Source organism: Syngnathus acus, chromosome 14, assembly GCF_901709675.1.
Source record: "Syngnathus acus chromosome 14, fSynAcu1.2, whole genome shotgun sequence".
Classification (NCBI taxonomy): Eukaryota; Metazoa; Chordata; class Actinopteri; order Syngnathiformes; family Syngnathidae; genus Syngnathus; species Syngnathus acus.
This window is the reverse complement of record NC_051099.1, coordinates 5059731-5071788: the sequence shown is the minus strand read 5'-3', so window position 1 is coordinate 5071788 and position 12058 is coordinate 5059731. Positions and strand designations below refer to the sequence as shown.

At 41.0% G+C, this 12058-nt stretch overlaps 1 protein-coding gene across 1 annotated transcript in view; it reads left to right on the top strand.

Annotated features, from left to right (window-relative positions):
• The first annotated feature begins 2399 nt into the window (after positions 1-2399).
• med13a (mediator complex subunit 13a) overlaps positions 2400-12058 on the top strand; it is a 42407-nt gene continuing 32748 nt past the window's right edge. The window contains exons 1-2 of the mRNA XM_037270481.1: positions 2400-3028; positions 7047-7281. Coding sequence (XP_037126376.1) covers positions 2963-3028; positions 7047-7281 — 301 coding nt within the window. The 5' untranslated portion in view covers positions 2400-2962. The remainder of the gene's footprint in view (positions 3029-7046; positions 7282-12058) is intronic.

Genomic DNA, 12058 nt, shown 5'->3' with positions numbered 1-12058 from the left:
CAGCGCAAATAAAGGATGACAGTCGCTGTAAGTGATTACCACTCATTTTCCTGCGGGGAGATTTAAGCTTGAGAAAGCTGCTCAATCCTTCAACGAGGATCAGATGGGATCATAAAGCTGATATTGTGAGACCGCCGAGATTGCTCAACGAGAGCACAAAGTTCCCGTTTGTGCATTGTGCTCATGATGCCATCATTTACGCCGCATATTCAAGCGGGATCATTCCAAGAAGGATCATTCAATCATCACATCATTTCAAAGTAGAATGTTTCTTCAGATCCCCCCCCCCCCCTTTTTTGGAACTCTTTGTATTGAGAGCTTATTTCACAAGCACCAGTTCTATTCATACTCAGACAGCGCGTGCTGCTACGTTTGCAACTGAATGTAGTGGCTGAACACTTTATTTGCTTGTAAAAGTGGCTTGGGACTTTATGTGCATCCTTTTCATGGCTTCTAACACTTCCTTCCGTAGTGCAAAAAAAAAAAAGAATGAGTCTGAATGGACTCTGTCAGCTCTGTGATTGACAGATGATCAGATTAGGGTGCATAGGATAAGCCATAAATATATTCAGTTGGTGTTGTCAACATCAAGTCATAAATTTGATCTTTTTTCAGGAAATACTTGGAATCTCTTGACATACTGTCCTTCACTTTCCAGATTTCCCCAGCTGTTTTCTGACCTGGCCGATCTATCCGGGCATGCATACACTTTAAAGGTTACTAGTAAAAATAAAACGTGCATCAGCTTACTCGGCTTTAGTTTATGGGAACATGATGGAGACATTTATTGTAGATGTTAGCATTTATGAAGTCAAGTAGTAATAATTTCATTGACATTTATGCACATTTATTATGTTTTTATTATTGCCATTGTTTCACGTGATATTTTCTGTTGTATTGTTATTTTATGTTTTTGTAAAGCCCTTTGTTATGGCGAAAGCCATTGTAAAACCGCTATATAAATAAAGATGTTTTGTATTGTATTGTTCAAAGCCACCATTGTATCTTGCCAATGATACTTCCTGGGTAATTTAAACCTGTGGTTCATTTGAAGCTTTGGAACAAGAGATGCACAGTATGAGCCTTTGTGCAGACTAATAATAATAATAATAATAATAATAATAAACTGGCAATATGCTAAAAAATTCTTTCTTTTGTCAAGGGACCCTTGAGCAAAGCAATGAGCCCATTCCTGTAGCTCAAAGTTTTGCAGCGTTGATTGTGCATAGCAGTTTTCAATAAAATATTATGAATGATATTTCCCCAGTGCCATACAGTTCTAAATCCACAATTAGAACAGTTTGTATTTCCCTGCAATAATTGCTTGTATTCAGATTCCGCAGTACAGTTTGCACATTAGTCATGCAAACACAACTGGACAGAGATACCTGCAATTATTTTTCATTCCTATCATGGCGCTCCTCCCGGCCAAACGTGTGGCTGGCTCAACCAGCAAAAACTTCCACCAGAAACAATGTGTTTGCATAATTGCCGCCATTGGTGACAAACAAATGAGAGACAAATTCTAATTTACTGTGTCAAATAATGAAGGGGGTGGCAAAAAAAAAGAAGTGAGCAGCTGAATTGATTTCTGCTGTGCAACACAGTTTAAACATGGTTGAGTGATATCTTCAGGGAAATTACAAGATCCCACTCGTAAACACTGCGACGTGACACACGTATTATTAAGTAATTATCATTATTTACCTAATCTTTAACCATTTGCAAATATAAAAGCAAGCATTGAAGACTAATTGTGATGATAATACTGAGACAGCCATTTCATTCATGCATGCAGTTTATTTATCTAGATTCGTAGCGTTGTTAATCTCACCAAATTAATCGGGGGTCAAATGAATGTGAGTGATTTAAATGAATGAAAACAACACAAAGAACCGATCGATGCTTCTCGGGTGCACAATTTCAATTGCAACATTAAATGCGCTAGGTGGTGCACTGTGTAAAGTGAGCAACTTTGGAGGCGATGATCTTCAGTAACAAAATCTGTTGCTCAGTAGCGCCACTCACGCCGGCCCAGTGGCAACACACACCAGCACACTGTTTTTACAGCCCTCATGACCACGACAGTGTCAAGCGCGCCAGACTCAGAACAGAAGCTCGTGTTTTGACTTTCAAAATAAAATGTATCATAAAGGCGGACACCTCAAGACAGACTGACTCATAAATAAGAATGCGTTAAAATGATCAAATATGGTGGTGAAGGTTGGTGTTGCATAATTTTTTTTATTTTGATGGAATTGCTTTGGAAACATAAATCACTACGAGGGGAAGAATCTAAGACAAACATTTATTTTAACCGGATGTTTTAACGATGTATCGGTCCAATGTGGTTAAGTCCCGCAAACTTGATAAATCTTTGACCACGAACGAGCCAATCGGCTGTGGAAGGCAGAATTGTCCCTGTGGCCGCCATTAAAGAAAGGAATCCATGAATTCAAATGGAAACCAACAGGAACCGAGACAGAAATCATGATCGTAATCATTGTTCGAATCGAGGCTGATGCCATTTTTACCGGCTCTTACGGGGATGTATTTTGTTTTTAGAATGAATTTTGTCGCGGTGGAGTGCGACGGAATATTTTTTATTTTTTAAGCTGAGACCGTTTTTAGGGCTAAGGGGGAGGGGGAGAGTTGGTTCTTTGCTCTCCTTTTCTTTTTGTTTTATGAACATTTTTGCCTCCTGGAAATTGATTGAACTTGGGATGCTTTTGAGATGTCGCCCTAAAGATTAACATAACCAATTTTATCCGCTTTTTTAAAACCCCGGCGGGCGAACTGCAATTGGAAGGTTGTTAAATTAACTATCCTCCAGCCAAATGTTGCAGAAATTATTACTCGCTGATTAAGCTTGAACACATCAGACAAGACAAATCTGAACATTGCCCTTTTATTTCCCGGGAAGTGAAATGATGGCGAGTTGGACCTCGGAGTGAAAGAAAGGATGAGTTCTTGTTTTGTACCAAACGGGGCCAGCTTGGAGGATTGCCATTCCAATCTATTCTGTCTGGTAAGAGATTTAAAACTAAAGGAAAGCAGCCATTTTTAACTAGCTGAGCAGCGGCTAAGCTAACGTTAGCCTCAGAGGCATCAGTTTGATAGCAGCTTAGCAAAGGCTTACGGCCCGTCAAGCTGACATCATTTCGGGACAACGAGATTTCCACACTCTGCCAATGTTACAAGATAATGTTTCCAGCCATCAAACACTTGGTCTCATCTCATGTGTCACACTACTCGTTACTACGCCTCCTCCACCGGATGCCACTTTACTAAACTGTTGTGGTCACGCCACTTGCACGTTTGCTGTTTTTATTGACATGATTTGTCAAAGTAAACATGGCAATCATTTAGCAAGGAAATGAAATGCAAGCGCCGCTCCGTGTCTGTAAAGTTTCACTTTCTCGGAATTTCTTTTCCCCCCTTAACACGGTGCGTGTTATGAACTATTTCCATTCACTTTCTGTAAAGTGTCGACTTGCACAACAAGCGCATCAACTGCTGCTTTAAGTCGGGGAAAATAAGCACACAAATAGTTGAGAGTGACACACTGCTAATTGTTTTGACAGCACCCCCCGAAAAATAAACAAAATGTGATTGTTTGCCTTCCAAGCGATTATTGTCCAAATATAATAATTGATGTAATCTGTCAATCTTTGCAAGTGTCTTAATCTTTACATTCTCGAGTAGTCACACCAACTAGGGCACAGAGGCCTGATTATTATATAATCTCTGGCATGCCTTTCTAGACAGTACAAACATCCAGGTTGCTACAGTTCCCAGCTTTTTCTTTTGCATACTAAAAAGCTACTGGGAGTTGTCTTTGGCATCCAATGTGTTTATCTGCCTCTCAATATCTTTTCTCCTCATCGCTCGCTCTAAATTGTAGCAGTGTGTTGTCAGTTGACATTAGTATTTCAGCTGCTTGCTTTCTTAGCTGCACACAATCGACAGCAAGTGGAAAAGGTCTTGCTCTCTCGCTGGATATTAATAATGATCTGTATTTGTTTAGCTTTTATTTTGCGGCTAATTGACTTGTCTCCGGCTTGAACTGATTCGCTTGTAAATTAGCGACCTTTTACGTGCTTCTGCAAAGGTTCTTATTGGAAGCCGCTCTTCCTCCAGCGCTATAAAAGCAGCAGCCAAATGACCAGTGAGCAGAAAATGCAAAAGTGTACAGTACTCATAACATTGTAGTGTTATAATAGCACAGTCTTTTACCACCAATTGACTCGGTGCCAAAGCTGTCCACCCTCTCAGAAGGTAACATTTCATTGCAAGAAAATCCCCACTTTCTGTTCAACTCCGTTGGGCGTGCGGTGTGTGCACTGAACTCGTAATTACAATGTTTATGACAGCACTCGAAGGCTGCAGCACTGCATCCAGCGGACAGGCGAGGTCCAGGCTGGTAGATGCCTGTCTGCCTGACGTTTTTCCTGCACACTGAGACTAAGCATAACACCACTACTGTTATGACTCGTGCACGGAACACACTCTGCTTTGTGGTTTCATGACGAAAGAATGCATACACATTGTGCCCCCCCCCCTCTCTCTTTAGTGACTACTTTTAATTCAGCAGGATAACAGCACGGTACTTCACTTGGCAGTTTGTAGAAGCTGCTTGTGAAAATAGTGCAGTTGTTGAATTCAGTAATAATAAGGAATGCGTGTCAGCGTGTTGCAAAATGTTAAAAAATAAGTTGAAATCAATCATTTTCTGCTTTTGTGTTGAATTTAAATAACTTGTTTGCTTTTACTTTGGGAAATGACGACGGACCGTTTTGCCTTTTTTCTGTGATGTTGTGGAGCAACCCTGCTCCAGCTCACCTTCAACCCCAATTAGGACATGTGCAATTTCAACTTGATTGGTAGCTATTGCATCCTCATTTTGTCTCAATTGCTTTGAGGTCAAATAATCTGCAGTCACTTGCATTCAGACTCGTCAGAGTGGCGATGTCATTATTTGTCAAGCGTGCGGCTTGCGAGAAGCTTTTCTGGTTAAGAGCAATATGGACAAATTTGACTTGACCTCATTCTTAACCGCCAACAAAATGATTTATTATTGTTTTGCTTCATCTCTGAAGTCTAGTAGGGGTCCAGTTTGGTAAGCATCACCTGTTACTCGTGTCATCTTGAAAGGCAGCTGTTTGAACACCCAGTGCCTCTTCCCCCCCCCCCGTCGAGATTGGCAGCAAAGTGGCCAGGGGGAAGGTGAGCAGCTGGCAAAATCGAGTCGTAAACCTCAAGTTTGCGTCACTCCTGGAACACTTCTTGCCTCTCTATCCAGTGGATTTGGCTTGAGATTCCATCCGAATGCGGCTGCAAGACAGCCGGATTTGCCTTACACAACCGTGTACACAAACACGGTTTTTAGCAAGGCGCTCATCATGGGAGAAAGAGACTTTTGCACACACAGCGTCATTGTTACTAATATAAGATTTTTGCCTTTTTGATCATTATTGTCAACGAACAGATATCGGCGGTGAACTGAAATCGATTGTGGTAGTGCAGCAGTGAATTCCAATATTTTTTGGGCCTTATTCTTCCAAATCAGGCTCAGCAGGTTTCCGTGTGTTATTTAAATGCGGCAAGCATACGGCTTTGTATATTTGTCTTTACACTCGTGCATTGCTTGCACAAGTGTTATGACCCTGTGTGCTCCGTCATTTCAGCGAGGTAAAAGACAAGATTCAGCTTAAGGTGTCAGCGGAAGGGAACTTTTGGAATTTGGTCTTTAGGTTTTGCTTTTCTAAAAGATGCAATGCATTTAACGCTTAGTTTAATGAATGTTAATAATAGCATATCATTTGGTGATAGCAGAAAATTTGTACTGTACACAAATGTGTATGAACCTAGGTGGCATTGTTTATATTTGCTGTACTCCCTTAAGATAGTTTACAAAGCGCTTTTAGGCTGCCGATGTTGCTCGTCAACATTCTGTGTAAACAATCCGGAGGAGAAAAGGTTCAAATAAACCCGCACTGTTTACTTTACACCTCATTTAGGGAACGTAGCCGCATAAACGAGAGCGCCTTAGCAGACTCGTTTTTTTTTTAGGCTTAAAAACAACACGTAACAAATATTCCCAAAGTTTATGCGAGCAGACGACTCAAGCAGAAACGTTTTGATTTACTTTAGATTTTATTTTCAAGTGCCGTACTACTCATAATCTCGGCAGGCTCTCATCCTGACATGATCCCTTGCATCAACTTTGCAGCCCAAATCATAAATGTGCGTTATTCAGAACGATTACTGAAATAAAGCGTTATAGCACCCTTAAATCTTTTTCAACACATCCACTTGTGTAAAAAGCGATACACTGTCACTTGACGAATAAAACATTCGTAACGCCGGTGGTGAATGTCGTCACTCATTCTTTGTGTGCTAATGATGTTTCCCAACATGTGAGTTCTTTTTCAACGGTCCTTAACTTAGCCCTCCGCTCCCACCATCACAGCTAACACTGCAAATCTCCCTAGCTTATCCCTAGCCAGGAACGAGCACCGCTTTGGCACAGCTAATAGCTTGTTCAGGCCCTCTGCTTTCTCACTTGAGTTAATATATCCCCAGAATTATAATAGATTAATTGCTCGTATATACAGAGGGGACAACCCGCCCGCTAACTCAAACCCAACGGCATGGAAATGAACCGGCCGTACTGGCACGAATGAGTCAAAATGGGAATGGAGAACTGAAGGAGATAAGATGTTCTATGTGCGTCTTTTTACTTTTGCCCGATAGATATGGGCTGTTGAGCCGCAATGGATCTATCTGTACGTTCCAACTTTAACCACCTAATGACCCCGTTGGTGCTTTACGTCCTGTGAGATGCTCTCGTGTGTTTTGTTCACTCTGTTAAAGCCTGGCTGCATTTTTTTTCCCCCCCAAACTACAAGAGCTCCACAACACTGGCCAATGATGAGGATTAAAGTTGTGTGATTTTCTTTTTATCCTAGCAGGCATGGGAGATTTATAAACATCATTGGTATTTATAGTAATTGTTTTATTCTCCCCCCTGCCTTGTCTTGCAGGCTGACTTGACAGGAATCAAATGGAAGCGGTTTGTGTGGCAGGGTCCCACCTCTGCCCCCATCCTGTTCCCGGTGACGGAGGAGGACCCCATCCTGTGCAGCTTCAGCCGCTGTCTGAAAGCCGACGTGTTGAGCGTATGGCGACGCAGCCAGCGGCAGGGGCGGCGGGAAATTTGGCTCTTCTGGTGGGGGGAAGACCCCAACTTTGCTGATCTCATCCACCCCGAGCTTGCCGGTGAGTGGTGCTCGGCGTACACGCACACACGGTGTTGTTCCTTTTGACATCCCGACAGGTTTTTGAGTGCACGCGAGAGAGAGCGGGCGGAGTGTATAAAGCACTTTGCAGCTCATATCACATCAAAGTCTGTTTACACGTCTTGGGAAGTGCAACTGCATATGCGATGAGTCTTTTACGGCTGCGCCGGAATCCCGAAAAGATGATGTTGGCTTCAAAAAAGAAAATCTGGGGTTATGAACGTTGACTTGAAAGTGAGTTTAGCTTTTAGTTGCAACCGTGCCAAAATGAGTGTACCTGAGACACTTTTATGTGTGATGTAGCACTCATGTTTTGCAAAAAAAAAAAAAAAAAGCAAGCCTCATCCAATTGGTGGCTTTTTTAAAAATCAACTCTTTGTGTGTTTTGACTGTGACGCAAAAAGTGCGACCCTTTTAACCAAATCAATTTTAGTTGCATTTGCAAATGAGATGATTAAAAAAAGACACATACTATAAACCTGATTAAGCGTCCTGGCAAGAAATAGAATCTCTGAATACAAAATTAACACCATTTGTCGGAGTCACTCAAGCCAGCAGAGTGATAGCTGTAAAAGATAACGGAAAGTCGAAAGGCTTTTTGCAGTTTTCTGTATAATAAAAATGTGAAGATAAATCACGCTGTCATGACATGTTATTGGTTGGACTATGAAAAATGATGCAGGTTTCCGTGGCTGTCAGGTGGGCACAGGGGATAGCCTGCAAGTCGGCACCCTGGGGAAATGTAAAAAAAAAAAAATCGGTGACTGATGAGCCAGCCCAGCCACACTGGTAGTGCTAGCACCTGTAGGGCACCGCAGCTATCATGTGGGCTCATTTTTACATTAGTCTTGGAGTATGTGTGTGTGTGTGTGGGGGGGGGGGAGTACCGCCATGCAGCACACTAAACCAGAGCATGTGTAGCTATTCTACAGAGAATGGGCAAGAAATGATGCGGGTGTAAAAGTGAGCTCAGCTCCATCTTAACTCGAGCGCATCGCAGCTCGCAGGTGCGCAAGCATGCGGAAAGAAGAAAAATGCAGCCCACAGTAACCTTCGTGCTGAGGGCTGGAAGAGGCCATTTTTATTCATTCTCTCTGCCATGTCGATTGAACTTTGGAGGTCGAGCTCTGCAAAACCTTTCGATGACTCCTCTTCATTATTGTGCCTGAAGCGGACGCCGAATGAAAGGCTTCGATGGGCGAAACGTTCAGTTTTTTGCAAAACGTATGGCTCGGGTCGAATAGTGAGTACGAATTTTCCAAGTCGGAGAGGGTGTTAGGGAAAATGGTAAAACCTCGGCGAGGGTCTTCTTACATACTCCGGCCAGGCAGGTTCACCCCAAAAAATTGAATGATTGAATATCGCCAAGAGCAGCTGTACCTCTTGGGAATTGGAAATGATGAATCATCCTTTTAGGGACTTTTGATGTGCTTTTTAAAATAGATAAATCATTATTTTGAAAAAAGAAAAAAAAAACATTAGTACATTTGATGGCACCTGATGCAATTTCTATTCCTCCAGCTGAGGTTCACCTAACTTAAAACTCTCAAGTGAATGGGCTTGTGTACCTGTTTGCAGATTTTTTTTTTGTCATTTGTGAGTTTCTGCAATGTGCCAGAAGTGGGCAAATTACTTTTTGTGTGCTAAATACTATCAACCACTGGAATGGACAATTTAAATGATGGAGAGGCGCCCACTATTTTTCATTAGCGCTGCTGGAGGGACCACATAGAGGGGGACCACACAATTCCTAACCACATGTGTGGCAAAGATACAATTTGAAATATGTGCCGACCCACTAATAGCAAAAATGTGCCCATAATTTTCATCCAATGCACTTAGAAACTTCACTCGTTTTTTTCCCCCTGTTCCTTCCTTGGGGAATGGAAAAGACGATTCAACACAGGCAAAAATGCTTGCTTACTTCAAAACAATAAATGATCAAATTATTTATTTGAGTACACATTTTTTTCCCATCTTGTGATCAGATCAGTCATCAGTCATCATTTAAAATCGCTGATCGGTGATCGGTCGCTAAAATCCCGACCGTGTCAAGTCTAATAAATAAATAAAATAAAATACAATTGAATTAAATACAATTAAATTAAATACAATTAAAATAAATAAATAAATACGGTTTGGTGTGCGGTTTAAGAGTTTAAATATTTTTCGTCTGTACTTCCAGTATGATGTCGAGTTTTAGTGCAATTTTGCTGGTTACCGGGCAAATGTGCTGCTTTCCTTGAATTTTGGCAGTCTGAAATAACACCCCCCACCCCCCCCCCCCCCTCTCTTCAACTCTCATTAGATTAGCGCCCTGTGAAAGTGCCATTTCTGTAAACCAGTGTGCCAGTAATCCCCTCTCTCCAGGGACATGGGGGGGTGATTGAGTGTAGCGAAGGGCGGAAATTTGAGGAATCTTTTAATGTCTGACGTTTCATCACTATTGAGGCTAACAACTGTCCAAGCACCTTCTCAACATTTTTTTTTTGGACAACCAAAACCTGACACAATGAGAAAAATCATTCTAAAATTTTCCCCAAAAAGTAAATACCGTCGCTGGATTAAATGGCAAGCCTCCCCCTCCTATAGGTTGGGAATATGCATGTATTCTTATGCAAATACCCGTGCTCTCTTCAAATCTTCTGACCAGGGGCATCTAAAGCAAAAGATAAATGGCTGCCGTCTCCTCCTCCTCCCTAAAGACACTAATCTTTTCAGCATAGGAATTTGCCATGGATGTTTTCTGTGTGGGAATAGTTTCACGCCACCTAAATTCATCGTAGTTTGCTTAGGCCCTTTTTTTTTTTTCCCACTCCACTCCAATCCCAGTGGCATTTAGACAACGTTTGATTATGGTCGACATTAGTGGTTGTGCGGTGCTCAACATCAACGAGTGCAGATTTGTTGGGAAAACCATGCTATTTATTTTCACAATCAATATTTTGTACGCCATACGTTACACAAATACGGATATTGATTTCAATTGAGGTTTATGTCCGCACACACACGCAAATAAATTGTGTTGCAAAAATGAGTACACGGCAGGGAAATATTAGCAAAAGTAAATATTTATTTGTCAAAAAATATGTACAAGGATTTAACCAACGTTTTGTTTAGTCAAGATCAAAATTCAGAATATTTTTGTGCTTGTGACGAAATGGATAGCTTACAGTAACTTCTTCGTTTCCAACACTAACGTGTTTTTTTTGTCCTTAATTTATGTCATTTATTTATGGTTTGTAAAATTCACTACATACAAATCACAATAATATTAGGCTCAATTAGAAAAAGCAGATCCCAAGTCTACTTTGCACTTATTCTAATTACTGTCTATTTTTCTTTGTTTTGACAAATTACAAGTCAATCCAAAAGCTTTGGGCCTTTTCCCCAGCCATCTGCATAACTCAATAACATGCAAATGATTGCAAAAAAAAACAACCCACAAATGAACTATTCAATGATCCCTCTCACTATATCTTAATAATATGTTCTGGGCTGATGCACAGTAACGCTAAGTGCTGGAGCCAGCCACAGCCACAGGGCTGGAGGGCTATATACGTACTTGCATGAGCCAGGCAAACTTCAGCAGCATCCTTTACATTTTTAGCTCATGGAGGCAACCACGCAGAAATGTTATCAAAAGGCCACGGATGTGCTTCCAGTTATTGACAAATCTATACTGGAGTGGACTGGCTGTCTTTGCAATGCAGACATAGTCTAACTGCAGCTTCACATGGATCGTTGCTTCTAACAACCAGCTCTGCTTTGCCACGCTGGGCTGCACTGAGCTCTTCCCCTCATTCCATTCCACTTAGCCACAAGGCAACAAACAGCTTCTACACTTGTTGTCACCATTTTTTTTTTAGTTTAAATTTAATGCGAGGGTGTGGTTACTTCACCATGTAGAAAATAATGGGTGTTTTTAGCACACTTTTTTTTTCCCTTCATAGATGGTTGATCATTTGAAGAGAATGTGAGATGGAGAAGATTGTGATGAACTGATTACTTGAACTGATTGTGGTGATTGAGGAAAGAAAAAGCGCCATTTAATACTTTAATTATTTTTCGACACTGATTGTAATTTTTTACCAAATGGAAATTTCTTTACATCCTGTGAGGCAGGTCGGCTGAATCTTTGTGAATGTTCCCCAAGTATGAGCTCAAGAAAGCAAACAATACTGATTAGCCCGAGTTGTCTAATGGTGTTAAAAGAGTTAATTACTCAAGGTACTTAAATATTTACTATGGACACACTTCCATATAATTGATGAAGTGAATAAATGTTTGTGTTAAGGAGGCTTCATGTTTCACTCTTATGATAATTTCCCGCTTGAGCCCAGCAGGAGCAATTTTGTTTTTACACATCATAAACGAAGATTGAAGTGGCTCGAGGTCATACATTTTAGCAAACATATTCACCAATTTGATATCATTTTCAGCGTCTTCAATTGAAAAGACACATTCTGCTACCGTATTTTCCGGACTATAAGGCGCACCATTAATGCATCATGTCAGATTTTTAATCCAAATCAAATCATTCTCCATTTTATCTTTTTTATTTCAACTTCAGACGCAACAAATTACTTTATAATCACAAAATAATGATCCATAGTCTTTTTGATTCATGATTCATAGTCTTCAGCGGGCCACTTATGATTGATTTCATGACACAATGCTTCGGGCCAGTTTAAATTTAGGAATTTGGACTATAAGGCACACCTTGCGCCTTATAGTCCGGAAAATACGGTACTTCT